The following is a 27142-nucleotide window of genomic DNA, read 5'->3' as shown; positions in this document are numbered from 1 at the left end:
GCTTCCCGGCCCACTATTCATTACTCGAAGCTACACATGCCGATGTTCAGTTTAATTAGTTTTTGTTAGAACCTTCGATCTACTTCAATATAGAACTCAACCTTAGATATTTTCCGAAAGACTTGGGTAAATGTTTGAATTACCGAATTGGGTAAAATTGGAGTATGAAATGGGATATTTTAAGAATTATATTATAGTACATATTGTCAAATTCAAAATTATTTATTAATTTAGGTGACAATGTACATTTCTGAATGTTTATAAATAAATACAGTTAAATGCTTCTTATTTTACATTTACTGCTAGTTCTCAAATCAAGGGCGTAGAACGGACGAGAAGAACTGGCAATAAACTCTCCGCCACTTTTTTGATCGCCAAGTTTTTTTATTTTACGCAAAGTTTGTAAGATGCAACAACACCATGTTAGAAACGACATCTTCAGTAATTAATAGTTAAGAAAAAAAACTAGATTAGGCCTCTATCAGGTAGGTAGGCAGATACATAATAAATTAATATAAAACTATCATTAAAAAACACGAATAAATTGTACCTGACATCGACACATAAAAATAAATATACACTATGTGTAACAAAGTCATGAAGACGGTTCAATACTGTGATATTAATTTACCTTCAATACACAAACATCCACAGTTATTATTATCATGTTGGCTTTTGGTAGCGAGTGGTAATTTGTCACAGTCCTGAGTCAGCCATGTTTATTCAAAGAGGTTTATTGCGACATTCATTTGGCGTTGGCGACATTCATGTCTTTATATAATTACTAACTAATGCCCGTGGCTTCTTTGATTATAGTTCAGTATTTTTTTTTTAATTTACAAAACCACAATCTTGTTAAGCCGGAGACCCTAAATCAACAAGAATGAAAAGAAAAAGTCACGCACGAAATAAACAAACAAAAAATTAATTATGAAAGTTGAAAAAAAATGGTCCCTGTGGCTGACCTTTAACGCTAGCAGAATTTCCTAACTACATTTACTTTTATTATCACTCTTAGGTTAATTACATTGTAAAGACTATATTTAATTGTTATGATTACTATTATGAAAAACAAGCTGAAGAAAATCATATTGAAAACATAACTATAGTGGCATTATATTGTATTAGTTACGCAAGTAAGGGATTTTAACACATACTAATAAGTCTTTAAACTATATTCACAACCTTCAGGCTTACCCCATATACAAAATTTTATTACTAAATTTTCGGTCCACATAGATATGTCCAAGTTATCTGACATCAGCGCTATAGATAATTACATCGATAGTCATTTGATGTCGTGATTATTAAAACGCCAAATAATTAACCCAATTATTATGTCAATAATTGGAATCAGTATCAGTTTTACGGAGTAACCGTGCTGATCAACTACTTGACGGTATTATTTTACATTTTGTAGTTCAAAGTTCAGCCTTTTATGTGAAGGCGTTTCAGTCTATATACATACAGTCTATATCAATGTCTATTAATCTCAATCTTATATAATAATTCGCCTAACTCAAAGAATCTAATACTACACCAACTAATTAACTTTTAATTAAGATTAATGATCTCTCTTAAGTTTCTTCTGCCCTATCAGGCTTATAGCAACTAATTTTCTTCTATTATCTTTATAATTGTTCGTAGGAACAAAATAAAAGCCGAAAAAAATAAGAATTTTTTGAACATCTTATGTAAGACTTCGTGGTGTAGTCTCTAACGTTAATAAAGTTTCATATATAAGTGGAAATAAGTAATATAATAGTAATAAAAAAGATGTAATCTTTATATTATTAAGTCGCTATTAATATGTATTTTTATTTTATAGCCTTCTATACTTTAAATATCCAGAAAAATATGATAGGTTCTACAAAATGTATAACTATCTTATTATAAAACCTATATGTATTAGGAAAAAAATATATACATAACTTATAAGATCGAACTCTGAATCTCTTATCTAGACAAAAGCGTGTATTGTCGTCTATTTGTTAAAAAATATTATAATACCCCGGCAAACATTTTATTAATAAACAATTCAAGTCAAATGTGAAATCAAACTGAATCAAAATTTGTTTGCTGTCCATACAAATTTGAAAACACTTTGCACCATAAAGAATGCATACAGCTCTACCAGTTTATATCATCATAATGAAGCGCAGACACATTACGTAATTTGAGAAACTGCATCCCACAGAGTGTATAGAGCAAATATTTCATGCAATATGAAGACTAAAGTGTATAAAGGTTTTATTAAAATGTCTGTGTCTTCGTTGAAAGAACTCTATGACCGTGACTCGTTTTTAACATATTTGGACAAAGCTAGCTAAATGCTAAACAGAATTCAATAAGTAAGCAAACACGTTTTTGAATTTACATGTCCGAGGAAGCACTAAGGTAAGTTTTCAAGAATTAGCACTAAGTTTTTGTCAGAAATGAAGAGGATTTGATAAACCCTATTTGGGTTAGTTGAATATTACCCTTCGAAGGAATCTTGGCCATAAACGTGATAAAAAAAATTGACGTCGGATCCATACATGAGGCCAATACACTAGTTGTAGCGGAACTGGGAGTTATATATCTATCTGATTTCGATGAAACAAGTGTTTTATATAGATAATATTTTATTAATAATAATAATTAATATTTTACTTCGTATAAAGAAACAAATTCAGTTAATTAAAAGCGTTCAGCATATTATCACTCACTGAATAGCAAGAAGGAAATGTTCTAGTGGGTAGAGCACTAGGCCCTATGATTAATATTCGTAATTGAAAACACAGTGAAATAGAATACTTGAAAGGCAAATGAATGTGAAAGTCAATGTAGAAGTTGCTTTTGTATTTGTCCAAGTCAAAGGCCAATTTACTTAATTTAATTTGTTACGTGAACACAGACAATCGTCTAAATCGAGAATAGTGTAGTGTGCAATGTTACGTATAGAATAATCTCTCCACATCATCTTTTATTACATTGAGAAGATGCTTTGTGTGCATTAGGCTAAATGGACTTGTCGTATAATATTTAACTTAGTGTGAATTCAATTTATAAGGCAGATACTATTCTTGTATTATAGCAGTTAGAATTCTCTTGACAATTCATATGTCAAAAAAACTAAATTCGATTTTTAAAAAGTAGTTTTCAGTAAAGCAAATCGCAGCACGTTTTTGATATAAATAAACTGAGAAGATATCAGACAAGGAACCGTTGGTTCAACATGTCACATCGTTAAGATTCACTCTTGATATATCGAGAAAGAGTGCTAGAAAATATTTGTTTCTAATTGATCGATCTACGATATATATTGATCACATGTTTGAAAAGGACGGACTAAAATACATTTCAGGATATACATAAATAACAACTAGGATAATATATAAAAAATAACGACAATTGGGTTTGTCATAATAAATGGGGGGGACCATGAATAATATATTTATTTGATGGATATTGCTCACATTATTTCACATATAAAAACAAACGATTATAGCCATCCCAATTATTGGAAATGGTATCGATAAAAAGATAAGTGATGTCCGATACTTTGATGGACAAAATAAAAAAATGAGGTTATGTTTCAGATAGGTTCATCTATGATGCTCAATATATATTACATAAATAACAAGTAATTTATCAAGTGATATAATTTGATGTGGATGAAACTATATAAAAATAGAGTTAAATAGAGTGCTGCCCTTACAAAAGTGGAATCACTCCTCCTTGCCTGACATCGCATCGTGACGCGTCATCCAACTTTTGGTCTATTGCATGCCGGTTTTCTTTCTCGGTTTTTATTTCGTACGAGCTAGTGTTATGCCCGCATATACAGAAATTCATTGGAGCAGACTCGATTTGAAAGCCCTTAACACTGCTGTTTTAACATCTGTAAATCAACTACAAAGTTAATTTTGGGATCAGTTAGTTACGCTATGGTTTAAAATCGTGATGTCTTTTATTATCTCTCGATTAAATTTCATTCTGTATGGCTTAACTAACAATCCACAAGCCGTTCTTTAACTTAATAACAGAACTTTGTGAATAAGTTATTCCATTAAAAAGGAAGAAATCGTCCGTCGGAACATACAGGGAACTGCGCAAACTTCATCACTTAGCATAACATGCGTCAGGAAATTAGTTGAAAGTTGCAAGCTGTTGTTAAAAAACAAAATTATAACGTCATTTGTCAAATGTCAAAGGGTGTTGTTGATCCTTATAATCATGCTTTTGTACATAATTGGGATTGTTAGAGACTTTGTAGACTTAGTACCTTCGTTCTAATATTTTAGTATATATTTTTTAAGTATGAAGTTAAGTATCCGGACGCAATTTTGTACATTTTGCTATTATTTTTTATCAAAAGTAATTTTTGACGTACTTTACTTAGGTTTATACAATTTTTATCTATTTCTTCTAAAGCTTTATATCCTTTAAAAACAACTTCTTCCTGATCCCTTAAATTGGTGGACTTAAAGCTGGGTCAGTATTCTTTAATGGCCGCCATCGCACTTGTGTGCGGGGTCGTTATCTTGGTGAAACAATACACCTTTGGCGAGGCTACACCGCCATATTATACAGAAAAACAGTCAACGAACTTACCGGCTAAAGAAATTGCTTTAAATTGCAATAAGTAATAATATATAACATACATATAAAGCAAAGGGTTTTATTAATAAATCTCAACATAATATATAATTCAACAAAAAGTTCCAACAATTTCAAGACATCTGTAACTTTCCTTAATATTCATTAAATAGTTAGTGTCTAGACATGAAATGGCCTCGATTAAATTATATTATTAAGACCAGTTGCCGTGGCTTCATTTGAAAAATAATATTATTTTTAATATGTTATATAATAAAAAAGTGTCTTTCGTTATACAATAGAGTATTTTTATTTATAAAACTTAGAAGAAGATATAGTAGAAATCTGTTCTGTTTGTATCATTTCTATGGGATAAGAAGCCATATTGCTTTTTAGGCTTAAAGTGTAAAAATGAATACAAAAGCCTCCTCCGACTTTAATAATTAAACAAATAACTTTCTATTTAGTCGGGAGTCAGAACATATACACACATAGATTCTTAACTTCATTATTATAGGCACACATACAAAAGACTTATCTCCATCATAGTAGAAAGTATATCCTTGGCTTCCATTTCAATTAGCTTCCCGTACGTTTATTAATTCGAATGTGTTGAGGATCATCGAAGACAAAGCGTGTCTCGCGTTGCTATGAATTAACAGAACAATCGCTCACGCGCAGAGATCGAACGGAACCAGTCATCCATCGACCGCAATTAATGGTGAACTGTCCTTCACACGAGAGGCCTCTACTGAGAATTAGTTGACCCCATAATATATACGTAAACCAATAACGAAGTTTGAAATGGATGAAAGTTATATACAGTCACAGTAATAAAGTATTTTCGTCGGAGTTGAGATTAAATAGGCTTTCTTTAAACGTTTATACATATTAAAATGATTGAAAAAAGTTTTTAAGGGTTATTTGTTCACATAAATGCTATATAAAAAAAATTGTTATCACATATATTGGGTTATAAAAATACACATACGTATACAATAAATTATACGTGATTCTATAGGTATATAGACACTAGCTGACCTGGCAAACATCATTATGTCAGTTATAATAAAAAATAGGGGTTGATCGTAGAGGATTGGAAATTAAGCGTTGTATGTATTTTTTTTTAATGCTGTTGATACAGTTGATAAAAAAATAAAAATTTATCTAAAAATTAAAAAAAATATATTTAGGATTGGACTATCCTTAAGGGGGATGCAAAATAGATGTTGTCCGATTCTCAGGCATACCCAATATGCACACAAAATTTCATGAGAATCGGTCAAGCCGCTTTGGAGGGGTTTAACCGCAAACACCGCGATACGAGAATTTTATTTATATGAAATAATGTTGGCAGGACAATGTAAGCACGACAAATACGCTGCCAATATAAAGCAATTTCGCATGTTTAGTGCGGTCACGTTCTCCCTAAGGGGACCAAGTCCCGTCCATGACAGAGATATCTTTGCGTGGAGACGATGCATCCTACTTAGGGTATATAGTGTCGTATGAAAAAAGCGTAAAACCTTTCGACTATAGGCACGTGCAATCTTATAAATTAAGTGTAAAATTTGCGGCGGAGCGATTTGTCATACAAAGAAATTCCTCGTTATAAATCACGATGTTTGCTCTTATACATAGCGGTTTAATCATCCATTTAGAGGAAATCTACCCTCGCATTATCGCAAGGGAGGCATGATGTCTTCAGCTAAGGCTGTTAGGGAAGTTATTAATGTGCCCCTGGCAAAATTAATAAGGCGCCTAATAGCAAAGGAGGAATGAGTAATCTTCGGAAGTACGTAATAATTGGTGCTAACTTGCGCAATACATATATACACTTAGGCTTTAATCTCTACGAACATGCCGTATGCATTTTCTTTCTAGGATATATATAAAGCTGGCCTTAAAAGAAATTGAAGTGTTATTACACTAATAAAGCTAAGAAAAATCTGTATAAATTAGTTTCAGATTAAATTAATATGAGCTCTTATTAAAATTAACGAAAATGAGTCAATAATCGTATACCTACTCAATTTTGCCAAGAGCTTTATAGTGATAATAAACTTCTATTCTCAAAGACTAGCTGAGAATGCTCTATATCAAAGAAATCCTTTCTTCAATCCAATTTTACGTAAATCATAAAATTATTCAGCCGGTAAAGTTTCATAATTTCTTCTCTCGTTGAATTTTTTTACTTTATATTTGACCGCTGCAAAAGTGTTCACATTTTCTTTGCTTTTATAACTCTTTTGCGTGCTTTTTTCTGTTTGGTGTTACACTTTTTTAAAATAATTTTAAAACAAAGCCATTCAACATTTATGTTGGTTTCCAAAGCAACTAAGTCATCCTTAACAAACGTCAATTAGATACAGATCGCTAAAAATCGTTTATATATTGATAATAATATTTTAATCAAAGTTAGATTGTCTGTTATTAACAAAACTTTTACACATTTAAAGAAAACACTTTTTTAACGGATTGCAGCTATATATAGACTTATATATATTTTACATAATTTTACGAGAGTGCGTGGTCACGGTGACTGAAGACAAAAGGTGTTAAATGTCATAAAGTATCACAGCTGTAGAAAAAGTAAATATTATCTGAATTTATTTCCCCGGAGTTGATATCGACTAAAAGATATGGGTTATTGCAGAAAGTTTAAAATAATACATGGCTTTAATCCGTTAAAAAGTGTTTTCTTTAAAAGATAGAATTGCCTACAATACAAATATACTGTAAATTGCTTTATATTTTGAAAGTCCACGATAAAGAATTCTCACACTGAACCCATTAAAATGTAACGAAAGTAGACATCTGGAAATCTTCGCTTGACCAGGCCAAGGCCTAATCGTATAAATTATGATAAAATACGATGAACACCATTTGAGATAATATCAGTAAGCGTTCTTCCTCCACCCTAATATTAACTATTATTGCTAAGGGAGATTTTATTTGTCTTTCAGACATTTTGGATATGTATACCGTGTTAGTATAAATAGATAATTTCATGGTTTGAAATATATTTGTCATGACTGAAATTTATACCACTAACCACGATGAAAAATTTTTAGCAAAATAAATGCAGATTTTTTTTTGTTTTCATTTTATTATTTAACTACTCACTTACATAACCGTTGAGTTCTTAGAGATTTTTTTCCACTATGAGTCGATGCTCAGAAAATGTGGAACTCTGAAGCATTACACAAATCAATCATTATTGAATGATACGTGTTCAATTACGTATCTAAAACCATTTCAGAAATGATCAATGTTTACAGAATACTAATTATTGATTGATCTTTAATCTCTTAAGACTAATGACCGTAGAATGATTATCCCCTGCTGCAGATATCATTTAGATACGGTTCACTTCCAGACGTCTCGTTAAACTCGATAAGATAAATAATTATTCAAATACCCTTCACTTAAATAATTTATTAGCTACTTATTAATTTTAAAGGGATCATTAATTTAGTTACATCACTCTTTGATAAGCCCAAACCTTTTAGCGGGACCATTTTATTTATTGCGGAAATATTTACTTGGGTAATATGGAATGTTTTTCATTAAATACTTGATAAAAAGGCGATCTTTATCTAAATATAAGAATAAAAGTAGCTTTTTAAATTACAATAAATTATTCTTATACATAGCCTAAACAGTCTTTTTTAATATGATCTACCCCTTGTCATAGTTTGAGCCGTTATCTATTGTATAGAACAAGTCATGTTTGCATCATTTGAGCTAGTAACCGTTGAAATAACACATTGTCATTGTCATCATTAAGTGAAACAAAATATAACTTCTATGCGAGAAAATTCACGATAATTAATTAGAATTACTTTTGCATTTCAATGCCCATCATTTACTATTGTACTGTATACTACTATTATAACTTATTAAAATTGTAATATGGGAATTAAAGGATCTGTTTGTTTAATAAGTTACATAAAAATATTTTTGGCAGAGCAGTGTTGGCTTCGTGGCTTCAGTGGTTGGTGAAGGAAAATATCGTGAGAAAACCAGCTTGCCTTAGACCAAACACTCGACAGCATGTGTCGGGCAGAGGAGGCTGGTCGTCTACTTGCCTATAAGATTGACAATCATGAAACACAAGGCTCGGAGCTAAAAAAGCTCGGAGCTAAATTCATTAATTTATTTAAAAATATTTTTAGTTCAGACCGAAAACTTCCGGGTTATATGTCACGTGCTTTATCACTAAGCGACAAAACAAAACACAAATTTGCTTTAAAACACTGGTTTGAACAAGAGATAATCCATTAAACTGTGAATGTTACAGAATCTGAAAGCTCTAAATCGGTATATAGCACGTGCATTCCACTAAGAACTACAGAGTACGAGATGCGGTTAAATGGAGACTTAGCGAATATCTCGGTAGCTACACTAACATTGTAATAGTTTAACAACTTCACGCTATCAACGTTATCCGAATTGCTTCCTTCCGAAATTAATTAACTCGAGATCCTAAAAATACAGGATCGTTTGTAATTTTGTACAAATAAATCACGCTAGCTCGTTAGCGGAGAGTGATTAATTGTAGGAACAATTGTTTAAAGTTTGCAAATATAAAAATGTTTTGACTTTTTCTACTCTATCAGTTACCATCCCTTTTATTCATTACCAAACCAATTTAATTTTAACTTTTCGTTAAGGTACAACGACAAAGGTGTCAATGCTAAATAATTATGTTAATATAGTTAGCATTGAATAAAGCACTAAATCACAAATACATTCAGTATTTTGTCATAAATAAATTCGAGGTCATTTCTTTGTCATATTTTTCTTTGTCTATCCCCTCTCCCAAGAAATATAAAGGTGCAGAACAAATAATAACACACGCGCTCGCGATGAAGAATCCCTCTCTGGTCATCCTTCGTGTTCTTCGATTCTGCGCTTTACGACCAACACAAGTCATTTACTAATCGATCTCGGGGCGAACGGAGCAAACCAACAAAGGAACCCCTCTACACATTAGACTTGGACACAAAAGTTAGGTTCAACTCCAACATCCACGCTGTCCAATATCATTTGGAGACTACAAACCCGGACTTGTTCTTTCTTAACAAGACTCAAATATTCTCGAGTTTGCGTATGCGTCAGAGAGGATATCGGTTCTCGTCGTAGGACGGGACCTATCTGACCTATGGTTGCGCGATGACCATCCTCGATCTACGCGTGCCTGTATAGGGCCCATAGCAAAACTCACAATGACTCATCAAGCAGATCCAGCTACAGCTCCTAAAGGTTCCAACCGCTGAAATCGTTATACTTGTCTACTTTAACGCCCACCATGCTAACTGGCTCGGCTCTAAACCACTGATCACGCGGGGAGATCCTTTCAAGACTTAGCTTTAGACTTACTAAACTTTTTACTTTTTTTTTTAGCTTACGATTTGAAGCAAGTGGTCCCTTCGATATTATATAGACCTATTATTATATAGCCATACTTCTAAAAAATAACGGAAATATAGCTGAATTTCCGTATTCGATGTTCCTCACAATGGATGCATTTTAGTGGAACTAATATAATACCTGTTTGGTATCCATGCTCTCGAAGCTGACTGAATTCCACGTACAGTTTGACGCGTTTGTGATGGATGACTTCTTAGGTCAGGTATGATAGATTTGACATTGCTTAGCTTTTATAACCTGTCTGTGAAGATTGATTTATTTCTAATATAGAGTATTTTTTTTTAAATTATTGTAAACTGACGTACCGGTCATAGATAAGTAAATTGCATCATCAGTTTGGTTAAAACTCGGTGAGAAATAACAGTAAAACGTTAATTTTCTAAGTGAAACTATTAAAACTCTAACTATAAATACACAAAAATTATTCAGCCCCAAATACCCTGAACATCGGTTCCTGTCTGTATAATATGAAAATAAATTAATAATTCTTGCCATGTAAGTATTTGCGAGCGGCAATAACGATAAAAATAACTATCCTACAAGTATTTGTGCTACTGAAGTATTTCTGAACCAATTCGATTTAGGGTCCTTCAAGAAAAGAGCATACAAATTCTTAAAAGGCCGGAAACGCACTTGCGAGCCCTCCAGCATCGAGAGTGTACATGGGCGGCGGTATCACTTAACATCAGGTGAGCCTCCTGCGCGTTTACCCCCTGTTCTATAAAAAAAAATCTTGGTGTTTGTGTAATATACATCAGGATATAAGCTACTAACTACTTGTCAACAAGAAAATGCAACAGACCTACTATAAGTCTGGGGAGTCAATTTGTCCGTACACACTACACTTTAATGATCGAAGTAAATTTCTATTTCAGGATGAAACTCTAACAAGTCTGCAATAATTCAATGATAGGAGAGATACAAAAAAGGCTTTTTATTACCTATTTTACGTAATTATTTGCTCAAGACGAAACAGTTGTCAATATCGAGTAAGGTTATTTATATCTCAAAGGGATTTTAATCAATTCCATTATGAATTGGAGAAGAAACGTACAAAGCCACAAGAGAAATACAATAGGTGTTTGCACAAACAAAGAATGAATTGAACTCTTAAGAATGTTTGATATAAATGTAAACGATCAAGTACCCGGAAACTAAATTTAAATAATGATAAAATTTAATTTTGAAAAAAGAATATCTAATATGTATGAAATTCTTACATAACGGAAATTAAACACTCCAATCGGCTTTACATGAATCCGATAAAACAGCGGTCGATTTCTCGAGTGACTGAGGCAAATCCATTGTGAGTTGATCTTCTGTGCAATGAACGGGTGACACACTTCTGTTATAACAAAACTGTCAACCCAACTAAAGATTAGGTCAATGCATGCTTGAGTTTCGTGAGCTACATAAATGCAGAGAAATGGAACACCTTCGCAAACATAGATTTTAGTTCGAAGTGCATTGGGTGTCATGTCGAGCTGGCGGTACGGTCGCTATCAAGTTTGACTGCGTTCAAACATTTTGTATTGTAAAACGTGTGAATTACAAGATAAAGTATTTTCTATTGTTTTTTGTTTCTTGTTTGGAAAAAACTAAATAAATCTGTTATATATAGTTCTGCCTTAATTTTTCCTAAATTACTTTTTATAATCGAAAATAACATTAGCACACATTTATTAGTAGTTTTGTCGTACAAGTCTGTATGATAGACAGTTTCTGACAGCTCAAACGATTACATTTTCCATGCATCTCACTACACGAATAATATACGAACGACATATGTCTCGTTTAGTCTGAACGCCCACTAAGATATGTACAAATTTACATTCCAAAATTATTCGCAATATATAAGGAATATAAGGAAGTAATTTTAATATCTAAGTTAATTAGCAGCAATAAGTCCGTGCTATCATATTTCAAAAAGACTAGGCGAGCATTTAAATAATATTTGTTCCCAACTAAATATTATAAAGTAAAACAAAGAAGTACATCTAGTACTCACATTCGTCGTGATCTTTGGCGGTGACTGTGAGAACAGTGTGCTGTATATCTTCATTTTCGTCGACCTCAGCTTCGTACAGCTCCTTATCGAAATACGGCGGGTTGTCATTCTTGTCTGCTATTCCAATACGGATGAATTTAGTCACTGCAAAGAAAACATTAATTATAAAGTATATCAGAGATATTCAGTACATGTGTAGTTAATTTTTACATTCATAAAAAGTAAATAGAGCACCACTCATTTATTTAGTTAAAAATATTGGCGCTGTGGAAAAAAGCGGTGTAAGAAAATTGATTTTTACATGAATAAATGTGTAAGCTAAATATTATTAAAGTCATAAGACTCTTATTTTCATCATCACTTTCTATCTCTTATCGTCATCCCATTTATTGGGTGACAGCCCTTTAAGGAGGAGTAAGCTCTCTTGAAATAATTGGAACACTATCTCCCAGGAAGGATCTCAATAAAAAGACCTAGTTCCCTGGAAGGCATCCACCACCAAGGTGGTGTGGATGCCTTCTTATGGGATTAACCCTATTGTAATATATATTTAGTATTTATAAGTCAATATTTGAAAAAAAGAAAAGCACAACGCGACGATATTTGGCTGTTTATTCTAACCGCTATTTAACCGATAAAATCTCGAGGTTACATATTATGTAAAATTGGATCCTTCAGATTCATACAATATACAGCACAAAATAATGAATTTGCAGCATCTATTCAAGCTCATTAATTAATCGCACTTAGCATTTCAAAGGAATTTAATTAATGGTCGTCTATTTATTGATAAAATAATAAAATAACAGGTGAAGGACACAATGGAGTTGTGTCAGGCGTTAGTTAAGTTTAATTACTTATTTGCACGAGTGTAAGAGGTTCTTTATTAAGAAATGATGTGGAAAATATTTAGAAGATTCTAAGTTTGAATAAAAACATCCGTAATAATAATGTATCATTTGTTTTATTAGTGTAAGAATAAGGGAGAGTGATATAAGATAGCTAGGAAGTACATACTGTTATTTTTTAAGGATACGGAATTTTAATGTGGTTTTAATTGTACACACGGTATATTACATTACACGGTACATTATGTTTGATGATATCTAAGAAATTAACAAAGTTTATTCTATTGAATAAGGAATTTTGTTTTTAATTTTTTATATACACCTTAAAATATTTTATCTAAAATCTAACCGATATTCGTAATTTAAATAAACGCAGTGTGTTAAATCTCGATATATGTTTTTCCTTTAACAATAACATTAAAGAGTTTAATTTATAAACCAATCTAATCAACAAAATATTATTTTTAAATATAGTTATTTAATCTATGAATGTAGAAAATTATATTCAACTTCAATTCTTCTATTTCTTTGTTAAATATTTTTCTTAAGGAGCAATAATGCTAGCCTTCGATGCGAACTGGAAATAATTATTGGTAAACCGGATGTCCAACATCCGGATTATATGTATGAATAAACAAACATATGAGCCACATACGTACTACACATTATAATGAAGAAAGCACAATGGTTAGGTTAAAAGCAGGGTAAAAGTTCAGTGTTCTACTAATAGTACATTATGTACGAGTGTCATTCCCATTTGCTGCACGATCGATGAGCACAGTGGTTGCATTACAGCATTTATATTATCGTCTTCCAAATGCAGCTTGCGTTCATTTAATCAGGTAGAATAAATACAATTTATTTCTTGAATAAGTTTAAAACTGTTTCACCTACTTCGTTCGAGAGATATCTTCAGATAAAGTTCGTTGAGCAAACTTTCTGAAGCCAGAATCAACTTAAAGAGTGCAGCACTCTATAACGTTATTACTTCGACACCTGTTTTAATATCACGAACATTATTTTACACAGCTAATTTTGAACGTCATTATCTTGATAGTTGAATTGAAATTATAAATTATTGCGGTCTTGCATGAATAATTCAGAAATGATTTCCGTTCTGTTGTTCCCGTAGAGTTGGGAAACGGTTTTAATTCAATACTCCAATATTTAATATATAAGCTCCCTAATGATTTGTTAGAAATTACACCGCAAATACGTCAATGCAGTCTAGAATTCCCTGAAATAGGTCCTGCTCTCATTATAATTCATATGGGTTCGACGTTAATTCTCTTTGTTTATTTCTTTATCCAAGCGTATCAGATATTACGTCAGGATGTAAAACCTAACGCGTGTTTCAATGATACTTTGAAGCTTAAACCAAATAAGGGGGTTTTTTTAATCAAACCAAATTGAAATTGAACCCGTTTAAAACGGTTCCTATCTACATCTTTTTTAATCATTACTAATTATAAAAAACCTTGTTAATTGATAGATTTCTTTTAATTACAATAAGATGCTCTTGTGAAATTAGTTCCATTAAATATGTGCCAAATATACAATTTATTATTATACGATTTTATTTTTATGCACTACATTAATGTCCTTATTTAATAAAGTTTACGAAATAGCTAGGTATTGTGATTTATCCTTATCCCACTCGTCTATTCCTCTTTACGTATAAAAAAAACTTGCCAAATATCATTCAAACTTGTATCACATTTATAACGATATTCTGCCACAAATCTATGGTTATGCAGGCGTATTAAAATCGTAGACTAAATTTAAAACGTAGGTAACATGGTTCTAATGATTTTATATAAAAATAACGTCGATATAGCATATTTTAAAGTTCAGAGAGGGTCTCTTAAAAATACTCGGTAAAGACACAATGAAAAACGAAGAAGCATTGCTTATAATTTTTTACGGCTGTGTTAAAGGAATGATAAATTAGGGGACGTCCGCAAGAAAATTTTCTTTAGGCTTAATATACAAACACTTTGTGGTTTTTCCACCCTAATCCGGTCCACATGTTGATGTCATAAAACTTCTGCGCCTGCCTTCGGGTCGTGATAAAATAATTTATGCCTCGGTGCGAACATTAATATAATATTTTTTTCCTTTCTGTTGGCAAAATTGTTTTTTATTGGATTTCATTATATTAATGTTTTTCAAGCTTTTAAATTTAGTTTTTTATTTTGATCAGCTATTTTATTTATAAACGTTTAACCTTTCAAATAGTCTCACGAGCATCTTGATAGCCGAGTTCTTTCAACTATTTATTAATACAATCTTAGTAATAGTTAATTCTTATCGTAGCTGTCATTCTTTATACTTTTAAGAATATTTTATTTGCCTATTGCCAATAGGCATATCGGGTTAACAGACGGGGAAGAAATTCAATTCTAAATATTTAGTCTTGAAAAAATCCTGTAAATAAAAACCAATTTATGACAAAAAATATATCACTGCGGATACTCTTTGTCAGGGGACGGTCGGTCGTACAATTTTGTTGAAAAACTGTGCCAGCTCGTAAAAATTGACGCGGACAACCCGCTACTCCATTAAATATTCCACTGCCTTTTAGCATACACGAATAAACGTGCGTATTCATTAAACGACAGACGTGTCTCACATTTCGCGGGCGAGAATACTTAATATCTAGCCACTTGTAACTTCATCACACAAAAGAATTTCTTGAATTGGTAGTGGTTGAGAGCAGTGTTGGCTTAGTGGCTTCAGCGTGCGCCTCTCAAACCTGAGGTCGCAGGTTCGATCCCCGGCTGTGCACCAATGGAGTTTCTTTCTATGTGCGTATTTAACATTTGCTCGAACGGTGAAGGAAAACATCGTGAGAAAACCGACACGTCTTAGACCCAAAATACCTACTTGCCTATTAGATTTAAAAATTATCATGAAACAGTTTCAGAAATCTAAGGCCAAGAACTATACTAGACAAGGCCAAGTCGTGGTACTAGTCATCTCCTGCGATTTATTTGGTAAAAATAATGATACATTTTTAGATTTATGGACAATACTACGATATAAATAGAAACAGTTAGTACTGTAATAGGCGCATCTAATAAAATCATTCCTTTAACATATCTAAAGAAGTATAGATTTCTTATGACTTTTAAGTATTTATAATATATCCAACTAATTCTGGATACCATTTATAACTAGCAATAAATGTTAATTTACGTAATAAGCACCTCATAATTTTCATAACCGCCGTTATTGTTTTTAGTACTATTAAACAAAATGATATATGTATTTTTATATAACCCATTAATATTGTCTATGTTAACGTATTTTATAATAAAATCAAGCAGAAGGGTATTTAAGAATTCTAATGAGTCATGAACAAACGCATTTCTTCCTTTATATCTGGCGCAGTTTCTACGTGACCACTTGCCGTCTCTACTGCATTTGAAATTCGAATTACAAAACTTGAAGTTAACCTCTTATTACGAGCACCCTGGTAAGTCTTTTACTACTTAATTATTTACCGTCTTCAGGAATTTTAATTAAAATATATCAGGGTATTAAAAAAACGTTTAACTTATGATATTAAAACCTTGAATACGCATAGCCATATACGTAAAATATAAACAAGGTTCTCATAAATATGGGTGTGGTATTGCGAATTCTTCGCATGGAATTAGGAAAAGGTGCACGGAATCAGCGAGGGACTATTCAGTTTTGCCAGCACGAAAGATATTTAATGAGCATATGCTTTACTGGGTATGTATCCCAACTATATGAAGAAAAATATGATTTACCACAAACATTTTGGAGCTTTATATAAGGCTAACACTAAATTATTGATTTGTCTTTATACGTGTTCAGATATTCTGAACAAAACAACACCTTTATTGTAATTTGAAATACAATTAGATATACTTAGCGTCTGACTTTCGTTTGAACACAAACCCACCCGAGTGGAAAGGTGACGTCAATTAAATTAATATTGATCCCACGTGACTTGTCATCCGAAAAACATATAAAACATCCTAAATGGAACGGAGTAAGGTATTTTCGCTTCAGAACGTGAGCCGTGCATCTTTGAATACGTAAGCTGAGCTTGCCGTGATCGCCTTATCTCGAACTACTGATATAAATGGATCTTCGCGATTGAAAACTTAATGTTTGATTCCGTATATCGATATCCTGTTGTTCAAGATTTATGTTTGTGTTTGACAGAACAACCTTTTAAGTGGAGAAAATATCGTTGGCAAATAAATCTATTTCCCGGCTTTGTTCTGACTTCTGAGTATTGACTCGGATTGTTTTTATACTAGCGTTGATTTGATGAATGTTTCAAGGATTAGCCGCCACAAATGATTATAAATAGAGAAAACAATAAATGTTTTAATATTTAACTTAGTAACTAAAACATCATTATAAAGCAACTCAATTAGACACAAAAAATATTACAATACACAGTCAGTTTTCAAAGCCCGATCTAAAAAGGCATTTTAAAGTGTGCTTTATTTAAAAGCATTTGTTTCAAATGGCGTGTATAATAATGATTGGAACAGTCCGTTCGTTTCGTTTATTTTTAATCTAAAACGAGTTGGACGTAGATTAATTTTTATGCTCTGTGACGTGACTCTGTAGTTAATAATTAATAGTGTACTGTATACGTTCAACATTTTTATTGCGACTGTTTATGGCAAATGAATTTTATAAACATCTAGTTACACGTATCCCCGTTATTAATAAACATTGAATCAGTCTCATTACACCATTTAAGTCTCTCATCTGTCTCTTTTCATGACAGCGTAAATAACATTAGACGAGAAGAGAGAAAAAAGAACTTTATTAACAAGTTTAGTGAAATAGCGCTGATTTTTTATGAATAAATGCGCACAATTATATATTGCTCAAATATTGATCTATGTTGAATTGTGTTTGTTTTTATATTTAAGGTATTTGGATGCAAAAAATTATCCAATCTGTATAAAAGTTATACTAAATAGAAAAACATCATAGTTTGGATTATACATACGTGCATATCCCACTCATATAAAACATTTGACCCATATCATTAAAAACTAGCAAAAGCCTAGAAACACTGTTAAAAAAAGGATTAATTATTAACCCGTATTTGAAAATCAACATATATAAGTTTTTAACAATCTGACCGGACTAGGCGCAATACCTCGATTTATCTCACCACTAAGCTAACCAGAACTTTCAAATGCATTTTGTCTGGCTCACAATTTTCTTGTAGGATATCGTAATAACGGAACGTATGTCGTATTTAACCAATAGTATGAAGTGTGAGCCCGATAATGGACCGTACTAGCCCCGTCTATTTAGAAAAATTTATGACGGTCCTTACTCAAACTTAAGCCGTATTGCACGTCTTACATTCGCTATAAATGATTGTAGAAAAATATTTGGTACAACGTGAAAGAATCATCGTGACAGGCTTATGACCCTACGAAGACTTATTACATAATAGGCTCAGAATATGTCATATGGAATAACGTCTCTTAAAGTGTTCTAACGTTAAATCAAACATCTTCTTTATGTCCTATAACCCCTAGGTGGGGCAGAGGGCGTCCACAGCGAGCCTCCATCCCGTTCGGTCTTGCGCCTCGTGTTTCACCTCGCTTCAAGTCCTACCAGCTCTCTTTACCTCGTCCGCTACTGTACGGCGCCAGGTTTGTTTGGGACGGCCACGCCTTCGCTTTCCTTGCGGGTTCCAATCAAGCGCCTGTTTGGGAATATGACTGGGATCCCTTCGAAGTGTATGGCCTATCCAATTCCACTTGCGCCTCTTGATCTGCTGACTGATCGGGGTTTCTCGGCAGCGCTCCCAAAGTTGCTCGTTGGAGATTTTTTTCAGGCCAGTAGATACCCAGAATATGGCGAAGACAGCGGTTGACGAAGACTTGGAGTCGGTGCGAGATGTCTTTGGTGACCTTCCACGTTTCACACCCATAAAGCAGCACAGACTTGATGTTGGATCCGAATATTTTAAACTTGATTCGACGCGTCAGCATCCGTGACTGCCATACAGGCCGAAGTTGTGCAACGGTTGCTCGGGCCTTGGCAATGCGTGAGACGATATCCTCCTCTGTACCTCCATTTTCAGACACGACGCTTCCGAGGTAAACAAAGTTTTTTACAATCTCCACGCTCTCCCCTCCCATCCGCAATGGGGTGGGGTGGTGAAATCAAACATATATTGAGTTATTTATTTCCAAAATAACAAGAAATAAAGCCAAAATCAGTATTAAATTTACAGCAGTTATTTTTATTAAATTAGCACAATTGTTGAGCCTATGTTGAGTCTTCCAAACAAAAAAAACTGTTACAAGAAATCATGCATAGAAAAATATCGACGAATTCGACCCCTATCCATACAAATTTAATGTAATAGAAAGGTAGGTAAAATATTTTAAAATTAATCATTCGTTTAATACCAAATACCGCTACAACATTATAAGCCCGCATTTTGCAATTTTACTAACTAGTTTGTAATGGAAATATCTTTTGTTATTATTATGTGGCCGTTAGTGCGAGATAGCGTTAAATTCTATGCGTTCTATGATCGCTATAATAAATTTATTATTATATGCTAATATTGCTAAATTCAGTAGAAAACGATAAGATTAGTATGCAATTTAATATAATAATCTACTGGTATAATATGTAAATTTCTCGTATGAGATCCAAAATACTCAATAATATCGCTATTTATCGATACATGTTTTTTAAATATCGAATTAGACAAATATTAACACTAATTGATATCTAAAAGCATTAGTCAAATATTGTTAACAATATCTTTTACTTGTATATAGCAATAGTTAGTTTTAAATAAACTAATTGCTATGTTTCCTAATAAAACCATTTTTTTGTTTAATCTTCAATATTATAAACAACGTAACTAATATAATTCTAATTAAACAAATATGGAATTGCAATTTCAGTATTAATATAAAAATTGTTTACGATTTCACAGTCCCACTTGAAATTTTATTGTATCTTGTATCACTGTTCGCGATCGAATGATATTCTCAAAGTAGATTTTTTCGTTTGAAACAAGTTTCAGGGGAAATGTGGATCTCATATTATAACGGCTGTCAATATGTACCTGTGTCGCCTGGGGGATGAATGTTCGCACAATTGTAAGCAAGATTCAGAACGAACTCGAGGTGTATTATGTTTAATGTGTACTTTTTATTTATATTTACTTTACTATGTTTAAAAATTCTAAACAAATGATAGCAATTTTTTTTGGTTTTGGAATTGGTTAGATTCATTGTCAGGTTGGTCAGAATACCTCCAAGCTGTCAATCTCAATTTTTTTACGGTGGAGTTTTAATGCACACATAGACAGAACGTCCTTGATGAGAGTCGCACGTAAACATATTAGGAAATAAAAAAAAAATCACCTTGTTCGAGTCGTACATCCCATTTGTGGTATGATGATTATCCAGAAGGAATTAATTTAAATCTTCAAAGGCCTATACAATTTTCGAACATCATTATTAATTTCTTATTTAATTCAACGCTTATTTCCACAGGGTATAAAACTTGTAAACAATACCTTCCTGTTTGGCTCTGTTCCAAGCGACTTATTAAATATATTTAGGAACTTCGGTGTCGCTTTATATTTCTCAATAACAAATTAAAAATGTGACCGAAACTTTAAGACAAGGCCTTAAAATTACCAGCAATATCAACCGTTCGTTAATTAGATAAATGTTTTAAGTTAACAATGTAACAAATTATTACTCATATATTTTCTATCACATAAAAAACATAATAAACCACATACTTTCCATTCTTTATACAAATAGGAATGGGGTAATACCTAATGGATTATAATATATAATTAAATTTCAAAATAAAACGTGTTAGTTATAAGTTTGTTACATTCCAGGAATTAATGTACACTGGACATGTAGCACTTTTAATTTTTATTGAACATTAAATAAAGAATTTTTTTGAAATTGAAAAAAATATATAATTGAAATCTTTGTATTCTTGTCTTTTATTTACGATCATTTATGAAAAGAAACCAGTGCTTGAAACGCCTCAACTACTGGTTTCTTTTCATATATTCCTCGTTTCTGCTTCGATATTTATGATAGACAAGTATGCGATCAACGTTAAGACACTCCGACATATGAGCGTATCTATGGGCGACGGTATTACTTAAAATCATGTAAACTGCAAATATAGAAAAAATATTTATTATCACGTATATATTTGAAATATTTAAAACCTATTTTTCCATATAAATATAACCTATTTTAGTTTAAAATTTATTCTGTCTCACTTTGTTATTTACTGAGTTCCTATTAGTATTCGCAAAGCAACGCTATCCCAACTGAATTGTTATTGGACTTCAGAGGTTTCGTGGAAAGATCAATTATTTTAAATGCGTTGCTACCCCTTCTGGAAATTTAGTCAACACAATTATTACAAAGCTTTCAAGCCTCTAAATAACGTTATTAGACCGTTCATATTAAGCCGTAAAATACATAGAAAGCCAGTTAAAGCGAAAATCCAAGACTTCTCACACATTCCGTTGTGTCTGCATCAGTTCGTTTTCTAACTAGTGCAGAATATATATATATAAAGATTTAGTTTATAAAATTAGTTAAATATATGCCATACATTTATTTTTTTAAATTATATCATTAAACCTTTTTCCAAAGGTAGAAACCTATTTTATTTTTTATTTTTTATAGATCTTGGCTCTCTTCTTGCTACGGACATACGCCCGTCAAGGCATACCAAACCCCACTTCATAAATTACGGTTGCCTTGAATATCCTACTTGTTAACCACTTCTCATTTATCCGTTCCTCATGGCCGAACCACCTAAGCATTCCCTTTCGTTTCACATTTCCAACCATGTCACTACATCCTCTTATAACCCATACTGTTCACATATAGTTTTTAAGGCATTTCCGCGGCATTTATTATCTACCGTTTGTTAACGTTTAAATAAAAGCATTTTAAAATAAACAGTGGCGCTACAGACTCTTTAGGCCTAGGCATCAGATTTATCTATATGTTTCGTGATGACTTGTTACTTCTAATAGGCGGGCAGATGATCAGCCTTTTGATTTTTTTTAATAGAACAGGGGGCAAACGTGCAGAAGGCTCCACCTGATGTTAAGTGATACCGCCGCCCATGGACACTCTCGATGCCAGTGGGCTCGCGAGTGCGTTGCCGGCCTTTTAAGAATTGGTACGCTCTTTTCTTGAAGTTGTGACCGATATACGCCGTTGACTTTTTTGGGTTTACGGCTGTCAGTTTCCTCACGATATTTTTTTTACCGTGCGAGCGAGTGTTAAATTCGTACATTGACAGAAAGTTCATTGGTGTATAGCCGGTTTAGTTAATTTTATGATTTATTTATTTTTTCGCATTAAGACCCGAAAACTCTTTAAATATGATGATTCAAATGTAATATCTAAAATATATAGAAAGAATTTCATTACAAAAAATATTTAAGCAGTACAAAATTCTAAGTATACAGTTAACATTCTGTGTTTGAGGAGGGAGTTTTTATGCGTCAGCATATGTAATCAAGAATATCTTACTACGAGGTAGTTAGCGTGGGAAATTAAATAAACAAAGCCGCCGAGTATTCAGTGCAGGTAAGCACGGGCCATGAAAAATAAGCCCTGTGAATTTGCCTGCAATGGACGCCCTCTTGACATACTTTATGATAATGATTTAGTAGCTACTACTTGAATCTGCTGTAGTAATTGTAGGCATTATCCAATTAAAAGCAGATTACACCTATTACCCAAAAAGTTATTTTTTGAAGCTCCTTTTCTTATCTATAAACTTTATAAAAACGATGATAAAGGGGAAATACTGATTGGAGCATTCAAGTCTGTATACTAAGGCTTAAAGGCATTTATACATACAAATAAACGAATTTGATGTAAACATAATGTTTACTAGTCGTTTTTATTGCCCCAGTGGTTTAACTAAGAAAACATCGGTGTTTTGCGCTTCAACGAAACCCGTATTTGTTTTTACTTTTTTATATTCTTTCCCATTAGTAGGTTACTCGAGATCAAATTTATTTATTTTACAGTTTATCGATAATCCACAACTTTGTAAAGTAATATTCACAATTGTTTAATATATAAGAAATTTTATGTTACTTGTTATTTCTATAATGAAAATGGTTTGATAAAGAAATAACACCATTTTTATGACGAAATTTTGTACTGAGACAATTTACATTTGATATTTAGTGCAAGTTAAGTTACATTTACATGATTCATAGAAAAGATAGTCTTTAGCAAACCTTATTTACAGTCACAGCCAGTTCGATTAATAAAATATATAAGTACTATTTTCTAAGAAAAAATCTATTGAAAATGAATAAAGTTTGCATTTCAGGCTCGGGTTTTATAAGCGTTGGTAATTGAGAGAGCGAGAGGCTTGTTTGAATGTGGACATAAATAAGCTACAGTTGCATACAACTATAAATTAGCTTAAGTAACTTTAGACTGGTTTAAACTATCATTTTAAGTAAAATTTAGATTTTATACTAACTGTGATTGAGCAGTAAATAACTCAATTGAAGAAGCGAGGCTGTTAAGGATATGTCACTACAATGAAGTGAAAGGCTTTAATGAAATCTTATTTTTTTAAATTTCTTAAACGAAAATCTGTCGATACTAAAGAACATTTTGTTTTAATTCGCAAGGCAATGTTTATTTAAAATTGGTTCGCCTAGTTATTTTTCATAATAACATCTAATGCGCGAGGCACTGAATCAATTAGTAATTATTTTGTTTAACAAGATATAAAATAAATATCTAAAAATTGCTTTCAATTTGAAACATTTTCATGAAATTTAGTATATGTGGGTTTTCGGGGGCGATAAATAGATCTAGCTAGCAATCATTTCTAGGAAATGTCTTTTATTCTTGTTTTATCAACTTAAACATAAACAAAATTTTTTTTTTGGAAGAAAAGTAACAAAAAGGCAGCGTTTGAATAGTGCAGTTCATATTTTTATATTATTCTGTCGGTAAGATCGAAAAATATTATTAAATTAAAAATAAATATTTCATCATTTTACTAGTATGTAATTCGTACTTAAATATAATTTCCAAAAAACACAATTTATAAAAAAAACAATACCGTCAAATAAAAATTAAAGCTCGGTCATCCAGTTACTAGTCATAAGTGGAGAAAACGTGCAAACTTTTAAAGCGATATATAAGGAAAAGCTCAATGGACTATTGGGTTTACCATGTAAAAGAATTACTGATTAAGGCTCCTGTTTTATACTTTAAAAGGGAAAGATAAATAAACAATTTCAAGGTGGCGCATACTTTGCATACCACAACCCCTTTGCTACCCTAGATTCCTTTGAAACGAGCCGTTTCAGTCGGTTAAATGAATAGAAAAAAGTTGACCAAAGAGAAATCGCTGTGTGAATCCATACGAAAACAGATTTACAATTAAAGTATTTTATTATAAGCTGAAACAATCCATGCGCATTTAAATTTTTTACTTAGCTTGACTGCGTCTTTATTTTAAATTAGGCACTCTGTAACTTCCAATAGCAGAGATACCCAATAATGAGATTTCGTTCCGCACGTTCTCATGTTTGCGACATCAGCGTACGGATATTTAGAGAACTACATCGAACTTGTATACAAAATCTTCGGGATCGCAGTCGCTATTGGAAGTATGAAGTGCGCGAACGGGAAGTAAATCTGTATACGATTCACACCAAGCATCTATTGCTCTGAGAGATTGGTGACCATTAAGGGTTTCGGACCTGTCTTTCGTATGCTTTATGGACTTAAGAGGCCTAGCTAAAAGCTATTCCCATAAAGGAATGTATGAACCTTGGAAACAGGTTTATAAATTTAACAGTTCCAGCAAGTAAGACTAGGATATGATAGAGACGCTGAATCTACATTTTATTAAAAATATTCATAAACTCGGGGAGCGACTACCGATTTTGAAGATGACTTTGTAATGAATAAAGGAAGGCCCGAGAGATTTAGTATTTCTTAAGGGGCTGATGAATTGAGAAATGCCGTGAATATTGCAATGTTCACGAATTGATCGAAGACTGTAATCTGTCATGAAAGTGTTCGATGGTTAGGAACAAACGTCACCGTTCGGAATGCATGATGGTTGAAACTAGGTCGGTTTACATAATTTTATTTAGTTACAAAGAAGGAACCCTAGTGTTTTAGTTTTATGTGTATACGAAACAATTTAATATATTAATACATGAAATAAACTTTGTCGGTCGGAGCCTATGACCATATCTCACAATAACTATCCACGGTAATTTAAGAATGATGATTATGAATTCATTTGTCGTAAATGAAAAATATCAAGGGATACATGTGGATCCTGAAGGAATAAGTGCTTGAATGCCATCGAAACTAAATTAGAAAAAGTCGCTTTATGCTTATATCCTTGATACGATGTAGACATGTGTCAGGAAAACAACACGAAACAGTCGGAAAAAATTATTACTTTAAACTAAGCCATTCTAAATTCGTTGATATAATATCTTAATATATATATTTCTTGTGTGCGTGTGTATGTGACTGAACTCCTCCTAAACGACTGGACCGATTTTGACGAAATTTTTTGTGTGTGTTCAAGGGGATCTGGGAATGGTTTAGATTCACAATTTTGTCCGCTGGACAATGTTTTTTTAATTAATTTTCAATTTATTAGTAGTTGTTGATTTTGGAATGTTTTACATTGGATCCGACAGACGGCGCTACCATCGCAGTGTCAAATTTTAAATAATATTCGAATTTTAGTCTGTCCCGACAGTTAACGCTGCGATCAAATTAAAAAAAAGTTTTGTTATCATTGTGTTATTGTAGACCATGGGCTGGATCGTTAGATATTGTCATAACATTTGAATTATAATTTTCATCAAAATGGTCCAGAATGTTTTAGCTTATTAAAAAAAGTTTGAAATTTTCAAATTAAAGACGTGTAGACATGACAACGTCTGTCAGGTCCGCTAGTAGTAATATAAAAATAATATTTTAGTGCGATTCTAGTTGTTTCTACTTTATATTTATTTTGTCAAGTACTTTAGTATTTCCCCAGGGTAAAGAAGTGATCAGTACTTCGATTGCTGGGGTAAGATTGAGTTATTGTCTCATCTGTGGCCAGTGAGACGCCGCGTCGCCAATTTGTCTCAACCCAGGTGCGACCTTATTGCAGTTACTGCAACGTAGCCGATCGCATTGATACCATATTTATCATTTTTCAAAACAAATCTATGTTTTACTTGTGTTACGTAAGCTTTAGAAGCAATGTTTTGTAGGTAATACAACAAATAGATTTTGTACAGGTAATATAAAAAGGGAAGAAGATAATAGGTGAATTTTATACACCTATTATTGTCTAGTATTTTAGACAGACATATTATTTATTACAAACAAAACTCACACACATAAATACACAACATAGCAGTAATCAAAGAGAAAAAATTAAATAAAAGATATAATGAGTTTTTCAAGTTTTATAACTGCGAAAATACTAGAAAATGTATGAAATTGGTGTTGAAAGAAATATTTTTGATCAATAAAATATTTTGTATATAGAATGCATATTACAACTAAAATATAGTTAGCAATTTTTTGTAATTAATTTATAGTAATAAATTCTCTCTATGTATTTAAAACTAATGTATTCTCTCGATTAATTAAATATACTAGTTATATAAATTAAGTAACTGTTAAAGTGAAGTATGCAAAAAATCACTCAGTAAGTTCACCTCAGTTTTTTGCAGCATCAAATGTTTTAGCATAGACAATAATTTAGCGACAACAGACAAGTTTCATGAAAAATATAGTGCTCTATTTTTTACTACTTAAACGGAAAAGCTTAATGCAATATTCTTGTAAGTATTTAGTATCTTGTGACAAAAGATGAAAACGAGATCCCGTTACAAACCTTATATTAAAGTTTTGACGACTGCAAGTAACACAAAGTTTTTACATGAGAAGTTCTTACGAATATATGTAGAATCAAGACTCTCAACGATTTAATTGAATAGCTACTTTGCATTTTAAGTTTGGAACATGTGTTTAAAACTATACGTTTCGTATGCAAAATTTACTTCGTAAAAAGACCATGATCTTTAAACAATGAGGATTTTTGACAAAAACCAACAAATCCAAACTCATGCATTAGTAAACATAATAACAAATCATCATTTATATCTAATCTTAATTAACCTTTGAATTCTTAACCTTGAGATTAAACGTTTAGA

At 32.2% G+C, this 27142-nt stretch overlaps 1 protein-coding gene across 5 annotated transcripts in view; it reads right to left on the bottom strand.

Annotated features, from left to right (window-relative positions):
• LOC111001767 (neural-cadherin) overlaps window positions 1-27142 on the bottom strand; it is a 111052-nt gene that overhangs the window by 40887 nt on the left and 43023 nt on the right. For all 5 annotated transcript variants that reach the window (XM_045631734.1, XM_045631732.1, XM_045631731.1 and 2 more), the window contains exon 2: window positions 12026-12169. In XM_045631734.1, coding sequence (XP_045487690.1) covers window positions 12026-12169 — 144 coding nt within the window. The remainder of the gene's footprint in view (window positions 1-12025; window positions 12170-27142) is intronic.

This window comes from Pieris rapae, chromosome 16 (assembly GCF_905147795.1).
Source record: "Pieris rapae chromosome 16, ilPieRapa1.1, whole genome shotgun sequence".
In the NCBI taxonomy this organism is placed as follows: Eukaryota; Metazoa; Arthropoda; class Insecta; order Lepidoptera; family Pieridae; genus Pieris; species Pieris rapae.
Note: the sequence above shows the minus strand (reverse complement) of the source record. Positions and strands in the feature narration are given on the sequence as shown.